General features: G+C 38.1%; 3 protein-coding genes across 3 annotated transcripts in view; all 3 read left to right on the forward strand.

The window, feature by feature from the left end:
* The first annotated feature begins 71 nt into the window (after positions 1 to 71).
* Polr3I (RNA polymerase III subunit I) lies at positions 72 to 3,742 on the forward strand. Its single transcript, XM_074087347.1, has 4 exons — positions 72 to 326; positions 443 to 563; positions 1,843 to 1,995; positions 3,267 to 3,742. Exons 1-4 carry the CDS (start codon positions 319 to 321, stop codon positions 3,360 to 3,362), a joined length of 378 nt encoding a protein of 125 aa, XP_073943448.1. The 5' UTR covers positions 72 to 318; the 3' UTR covers positions 3,363 to 3,742.
* Positions 3,743 to 7,456: 3,714 nt separating this feature from the next.
* LOC141427875 (glutathione S-transferase 1-like) lies at positions 7,457 to 14,638 on the forward strand. Its single transcript, XM_074087465.1, has 6 exons — positions 7,457 to 7,567; positions 9,649 to 9,797; positions 11,268 to 11,326; positions 12,042 to 12,189; positions 12,476 to 12,669; positions 14,487 to 14,638. The coding sequence occupies exons 1-6, from the start codon at positions 7,537 to 7,539 to the stop codon at positions 14,617 to 14,619; spliced, it is 714 nt and encodes a 237-aa protein (XP_073943566.1). The 5' UTR covers positions 7,457 to 7,536; the 3' UTR covers positions 14,620 to 14,638.
* A 1,201-nt stretch (positions 14,639 to 15,839) lies between these two features.
* Positions 15,840 to 17,437, forward strand: part of LOC141427895 (death-associated protein kinase related-like) — a 407,132-nt gene continuing 405,534 nt past the window's right edge. Inside the window, exon 1 of the mRNA XM_074087489.1 lies at positions 15,840 to 16,405. Within this exon, the coding sequence (XP_073943590.1) occupies positions 16,260 to 16,405 (146 nt within the window). The 5' untranslated portion in view covers positions 15,840 to 16,259. The remainder of the gene's footprint in view (positions 16,406 to 17,437) is intronic.

Below are 17,437 nucleotides of genomic sequence, written 5' to 3' on the forward strand. Positions count from 1 at the left end.
TGCACTAATTTTTTTTGGTCTGTATAAAAAAAGTTAGAATTACTGTCACTGTCACGTCATAATGTCACTGTCATAATGTCATTGTCATTTTCATTTTTCAATGTCACATGTTTTTATTGTTGTTTAGCAGCAAAGCATGCGAAAAAGCATGCTTTTGCCACGCTGCATTCCTTTTACAGAGAAGTTATTTTCTCTTGCGGCATATGTACTTCAAATTTATAAAAATCTGCCACAGTGCCACCTTATGCAGCGAATTTAACAGATTACCAAGACGGATGCGGATTTAAAATATTAAACAATTATTCATAAAACGCTGACATGGAAACGTAATCACATTCTTCCACATTCAATTAGCCTTAGTTATAGTTATTGATTTGCTATATATTTCCTTTGTTATTTGCTGAGTGTGATTATAAAGTGTGCATTCTTGTGATAATTTCAGCATAAAGGTAAACGCTGCATTCCTGTGCAACTACGAAGTGATGCAGATTCTGCAGCAACTGAAGGACAGTACACAGAAGAAGCACAAGCGCGAGGGCTCGCTCGCCACCGTCACATACGAGGTTAGGGGGCATTAGTTGGAGAGCGCATAGTTAAAATTTTGAACATCGCAAACATCGGACGTTGTGTAACTTTATCTATTTGACAGTCCACACTAAAATTTATTCAAATCAAAGGCTACTAATCCTTTTTCTCATAGTTTTTGTCTTTTGGCTAAATTTATTGACAAAACAACATTTAAGGTAACAAACAAATAATATATACAATAATTAACAGAAATAAATAAAAAAGATCTAAAACTAACTTACCCTGGGTAATTAATGTTTTTCGTTAGTGTTCCTGCTGTTTATAGGTATAAATTTTCTGTGCTTTCCTTGATTTTGATTGTGATCACTCTACTATAATGAGATATTAGATTTTGCCGTGCAACTTGACTTGATGTGACACTGGCAAAGTGCCTCGTAGCAAATGTCATATCAACAACAATAACAAGTACAAGTAGTTACAAAGGCAGTTGTTTTTAGCTCAATAATTCCTAACTTTTTTGGTTTTACCACTGAGAACACCAAGGGACCGCATTCTAACTGCAACATAACTGCAACTGCCAACTGCCCATACATTTTTCGTTGCAATTTGATTGCTGTCGGCACAACTGCACTCTGACTACAATGAGGGCTATCGCGAATGAATTCGCCGCTAGAGGCGCTAGTGTAGCGTGAGGTCTTCGAAATGTCAAATCTCATAGTTTTTGGGTGAGCTACGCGGGTTTATTTATAATAAGATTTTTTTTGTGAATATTTTGCATAACCTGAAATTAATTATGGCAATTATGCGTTACGGGGCAATGAATGGCTGTGTTTTGAGACAGTTTTGTCTTTCGGAAACTTTTGTCCTCCCTTTTTTTCCGAACAAAACGGGACTAAGCAACACTGTGGTTGCTGGATATTTTTATGGTACGGTTTTAAGGTGTTTTAAATATGATTTTAATCTAAACTTTGTTTTAACGCTCGTAATAACAGACTCTGGAAGCCACACTTAAAAACCTCACGCAACAGTGCGCCATCTAGTGAGGCAAAAAACGATAGCCCTCATTGAAATGTGTGGGCAGTTGGCAGTTACGTTACAGCTGAAATGCAGTCCGTTTGTACTGGCCCTAGAAAGTGGTCATCTACACCTTAATAAGTGCATTGTGCATCATAATATTACTTAAGCTGTTGTGAGATACGAGACAAGTAAATAAATAATGAAAAAAAAAAACAAGAATTCCAAGTTAATTTACAATATTATAAAGTAATGTACTAGTTCGGAATAAACTTTATCTCCATAATGTTCTGTTCACAGACTGTTCACTACCTACAAAACACAGATTGCAAGAACCAGAGTGCGCAGTTGATACAAAAGTTTCTCGAGTCCATGAAGAAGTTCAAACTGACAAAAACGGAGAAACTAATGATGGTGAACACCCCCCCTCGGACAGAATTGGAAATACAGCTGGTAAGTACATTCATAATATCATAATAGACTAATCCTCTGATCTGTCGCCCTGTAAGTTCTTGTTATCTTTATTTTTGATACTGACTCCGTTTATTTTGTTAGATTTAACAGAGATGGCATCACAAGATATCTGTCACATAAAAAAACGGAACTTAACAGGGAGTAAGGCAACAGGCTCTCAACCTTTCAATGCAAAGCTTAGCCAAATAGTAAAACCATACCATTTGAAAATTATGTGGTAGTGTGGAGATCACTTCTACACTAGTCAAAAGGAAATAAGTGCCACTTGAGTTTTATCAGTAAAATGAAATCAAATCGTTTTTATTAAGTATGTGTACCCAAAGGGTGCTTTCGGCACCCTTTTACTGAGACTGCTGTAATAGTTAGACACTTGAAATTGTCACAGGTTATGTATTACTGTGGCCGCTATAACAACAAATACTAGAAACAGAATAAAATAAATATTTAAGGGGGGCTCCCATACAACAAATGTGTTTTTTTTTGCTTGATATTAATAATGGGTAGACGTAGGTAGGCACTTGAAATATTCAAAGAATATTTAGTTGTATAATCACTTTAAAAATAAATAGTTAAATTAAAATAAAATAAATATTTAAGGGGGGCTCCCATACAAAAAAGTTGTTTTTTTTTTTGCCGTTTTTTGCTAATGTCGACTCGCACTTGGCCGGTTTCTGAATACATTTCAACCTCAAACAGTTTTAGTTTATTTGTTTTCAACAGATACTATTATCATACAAAATTGTGTACAAGTACTAGAACATTGGCAGTATCATCAAAAAATTGAGACTGGTGAAGATACAGATCTACATAGTACATAATGACGACCGGATGGCCAAGTGGATAGAGAACCTGGCTACGAAGCTTGAGGTCCCGGGTTCGATTCCCGGCCAGGGCAGATATTTGTGTGAATAATATGAATGTTTGTTCTCGGGTCTTGGATGTTTAATATGTATTTAAAGTATGTATTTATCTATATAAGTATGTTTATCCGTTGCCTAGTATCCATATATATATCCATAGTAATTAAGCTTTGCTTAATTTGGGACTAGGTCAATTGGTGTCAAGTGTCCCATGATATTTATTATTATTATTAATATTTATTAATGGATTTGGATCTCTTTCTTTGGAGTAGTGTTTTTCAAAACATTTTTTCAGTCCCTATTCTAACAATTACAAACACAAATAATCAGTCGAATTGGTTGAGCTCAGTCAAGTAATATTATTTATCAAGTTTAATGTTGTAATTTCAGATTGTGCAAGAAAGCGAAGAAAGACTATCAGAAGATGAAGTTAAGGAAATAATACAGATAGCAAACGAGTGCCTGCCTGCCGCAGACACATCGTGATTTGTCTCCAAAACCCCTTGACTATGTGGGGTGGCAGAGGAGGTTCTGTCTTATACCAACTAAGTAACGTGTTTGCGAATTATATTTTACGGGGTAAAGCTAAAAAATCGAAACATTTCAATAAAGTGAGATATCCAGAATTTAGCCAGATAAAGTGTAGAGAAAAGGCAAAAAAGTCCAAACATATCTGTTAAAATGGTGGCTGTACCCTATGATACAGGGTGTGCGTTGCACACAGGCGCAGCAGTGTTGGAGGCCCCGGCCGCGGCACTTTCAATGAACCTGCGCCCGTGTTATGACACTATTGCACGCGGGTGCTACATGGACTAGAAAGGACTGACTTAACTGGTTGGCATGATGAAGTTCAACTTCAACTTCAATGTTTTATGAATCAAGTGTAATTTAGGTTAGATAAACTTAGTTCTAGGATGTAGCAGTAGTTGACTATAAGTAATAAGTAGTTATATTGTCGACCGGTTAATAAAGGTTTTTCTAAACAGGCGGTTGTATTTTGTAGCGAGTTTGTTGTGTACCTGGAATAGACATACACAAAACTAGAGACAACACGAAACATAGAGACAGAAACGCTTAGACATTACAAAACAGAATCAAAGGGGCGACAGAACCGAAAAACACCTAAAATTTTACTTTTTTTTTAGTTATATTAATTAATTAACATGTTAAGATTTTTTGTGGAGGAGGCATGAAGTAGGAGGGTTTGAGGTTGGTGGGTTTGACAATACAGGGGGACAGATGTTGTAAAAAACAGTTCTCATGGGGAGTTTAAAGAATCTTTCGGCGGTACCCTCCTCCAAGCCGCATGGACAGAGGGGGGATGATGATGAAGTTTCTTCTAAGTATCAATGTTTATATGAATCTTGTGTAATATAAGAGAATTAGGATTAAATTTAGTTCTAGGATAGTAGCAGTAGTTGACTATAAGTAATAAGTAGTTATATTCTCAGAGGCGGCAGCAGATTGATTTCTGATTTAGTATTTACTAGCCAACAGCTGCGACTCCGTCCGCGTGAAATTCGTTTATCGCTGTCCCGCGGGAACCATGCAAATTTCCGGGATAAAATTATCCTATGTCCTTCCCCGGGACTCGAAACTATCTGTATACCGAATTTCATCTAAATCGGTTCAGCGGTTTAGACGTGATTGAGTAACAAACATCCAAACCTCCAAACATCCAAAAATCTTCACAAACTTGCACATTTACAATAATATTAGTAGGATAGTGTGTCAAGTTATTTATGTGAAGAAGATGGACACCAAATTTCACTCGTTTAGACGTTAACAGACAGTAACAGACAGATGAACAGACGGACAGACAGAGTTACTTTTTACATTTATTATATTAGTTTGGATTTAAAAAATATTTATACATATTTCAACGACTAAAAAAATGATTGTATTTAAATACTTTATTGTAATTAAGATTGGTTTGGAGTCTTTTTGTATTTTTTATTTCAACTCCAAATTTTGCTACTTTTACCACTGTGCTTTTACGGTCAAAGTCAAAGTCAAAAGTCAAAAGTGTTTTATTTGTGAAACATAGGTGATGGCTGCATAAATACAGAGATGTTACATTTTTTCGTGTTGCACTATGTTTTACCTATTATATTTATATTTTGAACATTAAATTAGATAGGTATACGAGAGAAAAAACAAATTAGACAGAAACAATTACAAACAATTTAGGTCATCATTTAAATATTCGAGAACAGAATAATAGCATTTATTCGTAAGCAGGGTTGATAATTCCCGTAAAATCCATACAACATGAGGGCTACAACATAGATGTCGCTAGTGTCGCTGCTTAAGTGACTAAATAAGAAAACAAACAAGCTGAGATATGTTTTGCATAGGAGAAATTTGTGTCTGTACTCCTGTCCAGTGGTGGTGTAGAGGTATAACGCAGCACGGAATGCTGAGGACCTGGGTTCGATTCCCAGCGCTGGTCTCTTTTTCTGGTTTTTCTATGCATCTATGTTTCAGTTTGTATTTTCGATTCGTACATAAAACACAAAAATAATACACAAAGAAAACAACAAAACAAAAAGAGTACAAAGCCTATAATTGTACCTATCAGAAAAACTATTTTTGTTTCACCTTGTAATGAAAGTTTTGCTGTGGCAAAGCGATAAGGTTACTAAATACGATATTGTAGCGTGGTAAAAAATAAAACAAATAAATGTTTATGCATTGTGTAAAAAAAGGTTTGTTTTAATGGAGATCACCTTTGGTTATTTTCTGGTTAATTTCCGGTGAAAAGATCTACATAGACCAGTGGTTCCCAAACGGTGCGTCGTGGTCCTTATATTAAGCAGGGATGTAACGGATATGGTTTTATTGGAACCGAAAGTGGAACCAGATGTTTTCAATTTAGTTTATCGGAACTAGAAACGGAATTGGAACCGGAACCAGAACCGGAGCCTGAGTGATAAGTGGACGAGATGTTAGTGTAGCGCGTGGCAAGCGGGGCGATGAGCGAATGGTTGGTATAAAACTGTTTGTTTTTAACCCCCGACGCAAAAAGAGGGGTGTTATAAGTTTGACCGCTAATTGTGTCTGTCTGTGGCACCGTAGCTCTTAAACGGGTGAACCGATATTAATGCGGGTTTTTTTATTTGAAAGCAGGGTTTGTGGTGATGGTTCTGGCACATGTTTTATCGAAATCGGTTCAGCCTTTTTTTGAGATATTTAATTTTGAAGTGACAATGTCGGGGGTTTTCCAAGTTTTTGTTGTGTTTCATCATTCAAGTTTGGCCGCCGCGCTAAGCACTGACATCCGATATAACTTCTGTTTCAAAAAACGGAACCGGAATCGAAACGGATGTGTAAAACTAAACGGAAGTTCCGACTTAACGGAAACGGAATCGGAGCACCATAACATCCCTGCTTATAAGTACCCAACGGCGGGCTAAAGCAAGACTGTAAGCTGTAAGTAAATAAGAAACACCTCTAACCCTCCTCCCCGTGTAATCTCCAGGGAATTGGGATTGTGCAGCCGGGTATTTTAGCTGGTGAGAGTCCGGGTCTGTCTGGGCCCTCCCTTTCCAGTCGTCCAGATTTTTCCCGACTGCACGCCGCCATCTCTATAGAACGTCATATAAAATGTACTAAGGGAGCGCCAAAGTTCGCATACTCTTCGCTAGGGTGACCTGTTATTTCGCCGATGTTCGTTTCGCAGACAACTATTGGCAGATTTTTCTTTTGGCAGGCCGAGCAACGTTTGGCATGATTTCGTTGCGCCTATTATTCGTTTCACCGAGTAGTCCGCAGTGTTAGATAATTGTTTCAGTTAACCCAACAACTGTTCGCCGAAACACGATAAGCAGAATTATCACATGGTATCAAGATGTAGTTAGGTGCGACGACGAGCGTCAGCGAGAAGGATTGTTAGGTAGAATTGCGACCAACAACGCACGAGCCGAGCGAGCGAAGTCAGCGGGCCGCGGCAGCTGCCGGCGAGTGCCAGAACCGAACTGCTGGCGTCGCGACTTAGTTTGTTTTGACTTTAATATAAAATAAAGCATAATTCGAAAACGAAAAGTTGTTCGAGCAAACGTTTAAGATGTGTAGTGATTAATCGGCTAAACGAATTTCTATTAATAGTTGTTCGGCTTACTGACTCATAGGCCAACTGAATAGTCTACTAAAGTTTGAGTTACGAAACGTTAGTCTGCGAAACAATACATCTGCGTACAAATTCATCGACGTACCGTTACTCGGCGAAACGTGGTCTCACTTCGCTAGTCATACCGTAATTTTAGTCCGAATCATCGTTTGTCATACTTTTTTTCCCACTGAAATCTTACATTTTTCTGAACTTTTTTAATCGTCATCCCATAGAAAACTATAGGTAAGGTTAGGTTTGTTTTATACAAATTGTGAACAATTATTGGATTCAGAGAAAAAATACTGATGACAAACGATCGAACGACATTCATATGTGCTTGTTATAGCCTAAACTGAATAAAGATATTTTGATTTTGACTTTGATTATCACTTTTTAAAACTTGTAGGTGATTGACCGATGTACTTTGGCGGTTTGGCCAGGCGTCGCTCAAGGCTAAACACACTTTTATTTTTGATTCACACACAATCAGTCGCCGTGCGTCCGCCGTGGGTTGGACGCGTGTCGTGTTCAGTTCATCTCAACAACAACATGCGGATAACCAAGACTTTGTGGAATAAAGGTAACTGTTGTGTAGCTTTATATAAGTGTCATTGTTAATGCAGTGTGTCCATGTTTTAATTGACAGATTGAGGAAGTAAGTGAGATAATAAGTTAATATAACAATAGAGTTATCTCCTAATCAGGGTGATAATATACTAACCGCGAAATTGACTTACCGGTGATTATTCATTTCGGCCGTAAATTTTATGCAAAAACACGTCGTAGGCAGTCGTAGCTCAACAATCACATTTTACATATATCGAAAGAAGAAAATAAGAGTTGCTTTTTAGCCAGTGCACCCTGGGCACAGAATAGATAATAAATGCCCTGGGCGACAACGGTTTTCTTTATTTACGAATACCTTGTCGATTATAGCCATTTGATGGAAACCCTCGCAAAATAGAAAATACTTAAGAACACGTCTTGGTAAATCGACTTGACATGTTCCAGCTAATTCGTAGCCCTTCCGGAATCTGGAAGCTTGAATCAAAAGTAAAGCTCATCGATTTAGAGCGATGGTAGAATTAAACTCGATTTAGGACGTGGGGTATCCGGGTTTATTTCATTAAATATACCAAGATAAGTAAGTGTGTTTTATTATTTTTTACATCGAATACTGTTTATTCAACACCTTTTTGTGTGACAAATAAATATTTATTTACGGTAAGTACCTACGGTATGATACTCGTAGGTAGGTAATAGATAAAACTTCGTGTTTTTTAAATAAATTTATTGAGATAAGTAGATGTTATAAACAATGATTAGATTACTACGCAAAGACTGTAATGGTTATTTGTGATACGAGGTTGGTAAAAGTAAGGGTTTACAAATGAGTTGACGAGTGATAAACCCGAGCCGCAAGGCTTTTCATCACGTCACGAGTTTGTAAAACCTTGCCAGCCGTGTATACGACGTTTTTCAATACATTTGTGAGAGAATAGGCAATTAATAACACAACATTGAAAAATAAAAACAAAACAACGCAAAGTTTTACAAAAATGGCGCGTCCGTATAATGCGCATGCGTAAGTTTTGTTTTTAATTAGGTTAACTAAAATTATCAGGCAAAGGTTCGACGCGTTCAGCCACTGCGACTTTTTCGAATAAATAATAGGTGGAAATCAATAAAATCTGAGGTAGGTACTTAATTAAATTACAGTTTACAATAATTACAATCAATTTTGCAAATTCATTACTTGTTTTGTATATTTATATTTTTCTACGTATACGTAGTCGATATTTTTTTATTTTTGTCATTTAAAATTCTTTGCTTGTAAACTTTTAAAATAAAGAATTTAAAATAACTGTACAAAAATCGCACTAAGTGCGATAAAATGAACTTACGAGCCAAGTAAGTATACTAACATCCTTTGAAAGGGAATTTTTCGAGCAAATATATTGAAAATGTATTGTTCGCTTAATTTCTTCTTAAATTAGCAAATTTATTACTACCTACTTCATACGAGTATAATCGATATTATTATATTAGTATTAGGTACTACTATGTATGGACTACTTATGTCTGAAAGGATTTAGTTAATTTTAAAGGACTGTTCGTTTCTAAATAAATAAATAGTTAGGCACCTAAATGATGGCTCGGTATAGGTCGAGATCAGATGATAATAATGAGGATAGGTAAATGAAGTGTTTCTATTGGTTCATGAAAAACACGTTCCTCGCAACACATCCTCACACACCTCTGGTTGAAACGCGCAGTCTTATCCTTATCCGGTTTATCATTAAATATGGCCTAACGATGGAGATGTTAGCCACAGATATTAGATTACACTAGATTACGCAAATTCATCTACTTCGCGTGTCCGAACCCCGACCAAACGTTGGGGTTGGCCCATACAAAGACTGATTGCTAACTGACTAATCATGACTAGTGACTGACTCGAGCCCCACGGCGCGGGCGGGCGGCGCATTTGAATCGTTTTTGCGCGGACATCGGGGAATTCACATCGCTAATTCGCTCTTGAGACGTCACAGTAGATATAAAAAAGTGACACGGTTGGTTTTCATACAGATTGAGGTGTTTGCGTTATCTAGTGTAATCTATATCTGTGGTGTTAGCTTATGCTGACGATGACGTTTCCAGCGTCGGCGGCGCGGCTGCTCCTGTACAAGCGGGACGCCAGCCCGCCGTCCAACGCAGTGCGCGTGCTCGGCGCCATGCTGGGGCTCCAGTTCGACTTCGAGGAGCCCGACCTGCTGCAAATGGAGCATCGCACGCCGGAGTACAGAAAGGTAAATATGTATCATGGGACAATGAGGGCTATCGCGTATGAATTCGCCGCTAGAGGCGCTAGTGTAGTCTCCGAAATGTCAAATAATACATACTGTTTTTGGGTGCAATACGCGGGTTTATTTATTATAATTAGAATAATTTTGTGAATATTTTGCAATACCTGAAATTAATTATGGCAAGTATGCGTTACGGGGCAAAAGCTAGTATGATTTAAATGTAAATTTTATTTTCACGCCTGTAATAACAAACTAACTACACTTCAGGCAGGACCTTTGTCTACAGTGGCGCCAATTGGTGAGCGCGAAAACGCAAGCTCTCATTGACTCCGAAGGTTTTTCGACTGGCGAAATGTCGCTAGATGGCGTTAGTATCGTGAGGTTCGTTTGATGTTTCAGTCTTGCTTGTGATTGGCTCATTTAGATATTTCAATCCAATCACTAGCGTGACAGAAATGTCAAACGGAATGTCTAGCGATATTTCCCCTGTCGAAAAACCCTCATTGACCTAGTCCCAAACTAAGCAAAGCTTGTACTATGGGTAGGGTTTTTTTTTAATTATATAACTTAAAACAATTAAACATGCATTACATTTAGTGTTACTCGCCAAACTGTAACGTTTATTGGCGAGAAGCGCTCATTTTATTTTAACTTAAGTACCTAACTAACCTAACCACCTCATTCTACATTATTGTACAAACTTGCAAACAGAAGTAAGAAAAGAAAAAAAATGTATATGTATATAAAAAAACTTCACACACGTAGCTATATAATTATTTTGGATCCCCGTGGACAAGGTTACCGAGAAGAGAATCCCTCAATTTAATTTTTAAACCCGTTTTACTTAGTTTACTACTTACTTACTTTTGAATATGAAACTACCGTGAGACTCATTGCACTCATATTAAATAATAATGATTTATCGAATAATTAGCAGCACAAGATAACAAAATAAGAATGTTTTACAAAAATCTATGCTACACGTTTGCCTGCACTAGGGTTACTAGAGAACTCTGTGTTGCAGGCTAAAAGAGCTAACATATATTAAAATTATAAATAATTATCTATGCTTAACAGTCCAAATAAATATTATGTATGATTATGAAAGAAATCCAAACAAAATAAAAAAGATTACAAATTAAGAAAAAGATTAAGATTAGTATGAATAAATGAAATGGATTTAAGTAGTGTATTTAAGATTGAAATAAACTCTGTCAGTACAATTTTTAATCAATACATTTTAAAATGATATTGTACCGGATAACTCACTTCTTAAATCGAGTTTAGCGCGACATGTTTCGGGCTAATCCGTAGCCCTTCTTCTTAGGAGCAACGCAACTCGGCGTTTAAGACGTGAGTTATCCGGCACAATATCATTTAATATGGGTAGGGTATTAGGCAACGGAAACATACTTAAGGACTAGACAGAGTTTAGATTGCTTAAGTTATTATTCCCCTGTTTTTATTTTACAGATCAATCCTATGGCTACTATTCCGGTGTTAAAGGACGGAGACTTTACGCTGGCAGAAAGGTATAAAAATATATGTTATACTAGCCTTCACACCCTGTTTCGTTCGCGTCAACCATTAGGTGTGGCAGTTGAATTGAAATCAAGGGATTTTACTAAATTCTTACGGGAATTTCCGTGGTGTTCATTTACGTTGTCTGATGAATATCCGTACGATATTTCATGTCTTTAGACTTAGCATGGTTAAGATTTTGGCATTTTACGTAGATTTGTGGGAATATCGGGATAAAAAGTAGCCCGTGTCCTGTCCCGTTCAGACACACACACAACACAAACCCACACACACACATACATACAAACTCCGTTGAGGGAGAAAGATTCTCTAGTGGCGATCACGAACCGATAGATTCTTGGACGTCTTCAGTTGGGGAGCGCCAAAGTTCGCATACTCTTCGCTAGTCATACCGTAATTTTTGTCCGAATCATCATTTGTCATAATTTTTTTCCACCTTAAATTTTCTGAATTTTTTAAATGGCAATCCTATAGAAAACTATAGGTTAGGCTAGGCACTAGGTTAGGTTACTTGTTGTGTTGTACTATTATCTATTCTAGGTTTGTTTTATAACAATTCTGAACAATTTGGATTCGGAGAAAAGAGTTATGACAAACGATCATTCTGACAAACATTACTTTCGGACTTCCAATAAGTATGCGAGCCGATATGGACCCCTTCAGCATATGATGATGATGCAAATAGAATTGTCTGCCTGATTCCAGCCACGCGATCAACCTGTACCTGCTGAGCAAATATGGCGGCGAGCAGAAAGAGGTCCTGTACCCGTCCGACCTCAAGACGCGGGCCGTCATCGACCAGTGCCTGTTCTTCGATGCTGGCATGCTGTTCCGACGGCTTCTAGAAGTTTCTGTGAGTACTAGCACAGATATGATCCACTAGCTGTTGTCCGCGACTCCGTTCGCGTGGACTTCAGTTATCGCTATCCCGCGGGAACTATGCAATTTTCCGGGATAAAACTATCTGTATACCGAATTTCATCAGAATCGCCCTGAGAATGAAACTTTGCCCTCTGGCCACAACATTGCCTGATTTGATTTAGACTCAATAACTTAGCACCCGATTAAGTAATCTGTGCTATTACTAATAATTCCTTTTGACCTACGGTAAGCTCAAGAGAATAACGTTAATTTTTCAGCAACCAGCTTTCATCGGCAAGATAGACAGCGCTTCGAGCACCCACATCAGAAACATAGAGGAGGGCTATGGCATCGTGGAGACTTACCTCGAGTCGAGTCCCTACGTCGCCGGGGACCGCCTCACCCTGGCTGACATATCCTTGGGATGCACAGTCGCTGGCCTGGAGGGCATCCATCCAGTAGATGCTGACAAGTATGTCATCAATATACATCTCTTGCAGGGCCCTGTTTCTCAAAGCTAAAGTCTAATAATCTTAGTGTTTTGTCTCGTGTATTGAATGAGAAAATGAAACAAAACACTGATATTATCACATTAATATAATATGCTTCGAGAAACTGGGCCTCTTTTAAATTTGGAGAGGGATTGGACCGTAGTACATTTGGGATCCACAGTCGCTGGCTTGGAGGCGATCCATCCTGTAAGCACCTGTCGCTCCACAGATGTATCATCTCGACGCGAGCCATGTCTGAAGAAAGGGAGAACACGGCGTCTGTTTTCTTTTTCTCGCTTTCTCTCAGTGTCCACGTCTCTGCACCGTAAAGAAATATGGGAAACACAAGTGATATGCCGACAAAATGGTACAATATAATATTCAAAAAAATTTTTTTTACAGTACCATAGACGTAAAGTGGGGGTGCTTTTTTTCTCATCCCACCTTGAACCTTGTGTTTAGCCGTTTTTGAGATATTGACCTTTGAAGTGCCAAAGTCGTGGGTTCTCCAACTTTTTGTTGTTTGAAAGTAGGGTTTTGGGAATCCGGCGAAACTTTGCGGAGGTCCTTAAAAATGAACTAAATAGAAGGAATGAGGGCTATCGCGAATGAATTCGCCGCTAGAGGCGCTAGTGTAGCGTGAGGTCTCCGAAATGTCAAATCTCATAGTTTTTGGGTGAGCTACGTACGCGGGTTTATTTATAATTAGAATAATTTTGTAAATATTTTGCATTATCTGAAATTAATTATGGCAAATATGCGTTTCGGGGCAATGAATGTCTGTGTTTTGAGACAGTTTTGTCTTTCGGAAACCTTGTTCCTCCCTTTGTTCCGAACAAAACGGGGACTATGCAACACTGTGGCATGCTCGATATTTTTATGTTACGGTTTTAAGGTGTTTTAAATATGATTTGAATCTAAACTTTGTTTTCACGCCCGTAATAACAGACTTGAAAGCCATACTTAAAAACCTCACGCAACAGTGCGCCATCTAGTGAGACAAAAAACGATAACCCTCATTACTTTGCTCACCCGCGACCTTATGATATCAACGTTTCAACGTCTATGCGTGTTCATGCAGTGTACAGGGTGGCTTATTTAGATCGGTCAGTAGGTATGGGTAAGTCTGAAACTATAAGACATACGAAGATCTCTGTTCTTAGGAACCATGTCATCGATTTAAATAACAAGAAAAACTCTGCATTCATAGATTAAAAAAAAACTGTACTCAGCTCGGGAATCGAACCCGGGCATTTTGAAAAATAAAACTTATTTTATGATCAATGGAGTCTTTTCGTATTTTTTATTTCAACTACAAATTTGTTGCTTTTACGGGTATCCCGTGAAACACACACTGAGACATGGATGCACAGAAAAACCAGAAAAAGAGACCAGCACTGGGAATCGAATCCAGGTCCTCAGCATTCCGTGCTGCGTGCTATAACCCCTACACCACTGCTGGACACTGCTGGGACCTGGGTTCGTGCTGGTCTCTTTTTCTGGTTTTTCTGTGCATCCATGTCTCTGTTTGCTATTTACGGGAAACTTATATTATTAAAGAATATAGTGTATGGCGTGTAATGAAAGTGTTGGAAGGGGTAGACTAGGCGACCCGGCTGTAAAGTAATTTAGCGTCTCGTGCCTTGAAACCCTCGACTACGCTCAGGATTCTTCTTTTGAGCAACTCGCTTCGCTTGTGGTTCAGTCCTAGAACGCTTCACCTTTCTCGGGTTTCAATATAAGCACTCGCGCCAAACAGTAATATTTCCAGCCTTGCATCAAATAACTATTTTTTTAGGTTCCCTAAATGCAAAGCGTGGCTGGCCCGGCTGGCAGCGGAGCCCTACTTCAAGGAGTTCGCGGTCGCCGGCGGCGTGCTCTTCGGGAAACTCCTGAGACACGTGTGGAGACGTAATAAAAAAGCTGATTAAATTGTTGTTCCTTTTTAAATGCTTGTTTTATTAATATGAAAGAAAGAAAGAAGGCATTTATTCACATTCACAAAGACACACAAATGCAACAAAAATAAAAACTATAAATGAACATTAAACACAAAACAAAAAAAAATACATGCCTACACGATTTTGTGGGTGCCGCAAAAGTGAAAAGGCCGTTGACTCAACTCAGCATTAATGCCTCAGCGTAATGTATAGGTATATACATATATATTATTATGCTATACTTTGAACATGAAACTACCGTGAGACTCACCTTTATTTATTTAATTAATTAATTAATTACCCTAGCGCCCCCTAGTAAGCCCGCGGTCAAAATGGAATGGATACAATGTACAAGTTACCACACAAACTGTCAATTTTCTCCAATGGAAAATAAACTATTAATTAAAGATTAAGGGGCTGTTTCACCATCCATTGATTAGTGTTAATTGACGGTTAGATGTGATGCCGTCTACGTCTATTCGAACAAAACAAATAGAGACGGCATCACATTTTGCTTTTAGTTTATCGCTACTGCGGGATTTTACATGCGTACAAGTCGTACATTACCCAGAAGGGCTACTTCGAAATTCGAAAATCGAAGTTCGTATCGTACCATCCCTCTCACTCGTATGAAACAATATTAGCGTCAGCGGGACGGTGACGGTACGATACGAATCTGCGCTGCGTAATAATCATTCACTTCAACTCTCGTGGCACTATCTAAAAACATAAACACTAACTTTCGCGCTCAATCGTTAGCTGCCATCTATGCTTTGTAGTTTGAAACTAGTTGGAACGTTGCCAAGAATAAGTAATAACTGACGTTTCATGCGTTCTCTTAATTCTCGTCGTCTCAATTTTACAGATGTCACTACTAGGCTTAAATCCATTAAGCGCGGGAAAACGTCTATCCGTAGAATAGGTTTTACTTCTAGAACAAAACTCGAAACATTACAATAACAACCAAAATAACAGACAGGAAAATGTTCGATTACATCTTCCATTGAAAATGCGTGGTATTATTACTGAAGTCCTTAATTTTTTCTATAGCGCCATCTATTATATAACAACAAAACTACTTGGGTATGAAGTACAGAACTTAGCTAAGTGAAGTGACAGACTTGAAAGAACAGTGATATTAGACCTCGACACGGAACAGGTACTAGTTAGTAAAATACTTGGTGTCGGTCGGTCCGAGTACGAATACCAGTTGCAACGTTCATAACGGCAGAAACGTGTACGGCGAAGTGCGATCGACTCGTCGATGCGCAGCTGTCCCGCCGCTTGTCAATTTTAAGTTTACCGAATCGCGAGTGTAAATAAACAAATTATTTTACTTTTCATTGCGAAAAATATGATGAAGTGATACAAATGTTTGTTTAATAACCGTGTCAATTAACAGTGGAGCATTTGAATGAAACCGTAACCGCTTCTCGCAATGACAAGGGAGAGCACTCGGTTGCCTTTTGAGAAACCCGGAGGCATAAAATGTTTCATGTGGCCTAATTGATGCCTCATTTTTACTGATAAGTGTATACGTTGAATTTAAGGACTATTGTGAATCGTTCGAAAGTATAATAATCTTCGTTTCGTTCGACTCGATTGTCAGTCGTCTAGAGTACACGTTCAAAATGAGTGTTATAAGTGGTTTGAGTAAAGCTGATTTCAAGACGGCGAGTGATGGCTTGCTGGAGCTCTCTGAGGAGCGGCTCCGCAGTCTCATGCGCACGGAACCCATCACGGATGTCTACCACGTGGAACAGACTCCCTTTGCAAGGTTAGCCCATGCCCTTAGTTTCCTGACACCTGTCAAACTTGAATTCAAACTTTTTAGGAGTTCCAAATTCAAACTCAATTTATGGTCAGGTCCAGCAGGGAAAAGAACCAGTTCCAGAAAGTACCTGAAAAAACTTAGCAGATACTTTCTGTTGAGTTGAGACCCCAAAAACTCGTTTCCAAGGACAAAGTAAACAAAGTAGCTCATTGCTTGTGCAGGAAGTTGTTAAAATTACCATGAAGGGAAAGGGCTTGGCTTGCATTTTAACCAGAACTGTTACATGGTCAATGTCAGTATACTGCATGGCAATAAAAACAAGCAATATGTGTTTTTATGACTAGGTAGTTTTATAAGAATTAAAACTAAAATATATCCAGTCAGACTAGCTCAGAGTCAATAGTGTTGTGCAATGAATACATAATCTGACCTTGAGATTGCAATAAAGTGTGACAAACCACCCAGTGTAATAACTACATTATAAAAAGCAAAAATTTTACAACCATTATTCACATCTTACCTGGTGCCATTGAAAAGGTGTAAATTTTACACCTGATAGTGTAAAAATATTAATTATTTCCTACATCAGGTATACAGAATAATCAGCATGTTGGTGATAAAGATGAGTGATGAGAGCTGTGTAGCATGATAACAGTTGATAAGATAGTTTTTTTCTCTCGAACTACGCAAGGGAATGTTAAGTTTTACTATCAGGTGCCTGTGTTAACATAATTTATAACAATGGCAGATAATTTCCTTGTGGTGTCATACCTATTATGTTTTTGGATGTAGTTAAAGTTATTTTGTGTACTCAACAAAAGTACATATTAACTTAAAAAATTCTACCAGATATCTGCTATAATTTCCCAGACTTTCTTTCTTCTAAATTTATTTAAATAATCTGCCAGTTTGGTTCAAATTATTATTGTTTGTTTTTAAAATTTTTGTCGAGGTTTTGAACACTTCAGGTAAACTTAGACTATTAACGAAATTGATAAGTAAGTAAACATGTTAATACTACTCAAGTGGAAGTTA

Source organism: Choristoneura fumiferana, chromosome 5 (assembly GCF_025370935.1).
Source record: "Choristoneura fumiferana chromosome 5, NRCan_CFum_1, whole genome shotgun sequence".
Lineage (NCBI taxonomy): Eukaryota > Metazoa > Arthropoda > Insecta > Lepidoptera > Tortricidae > Choristoneura > Choristoneura fumiferana.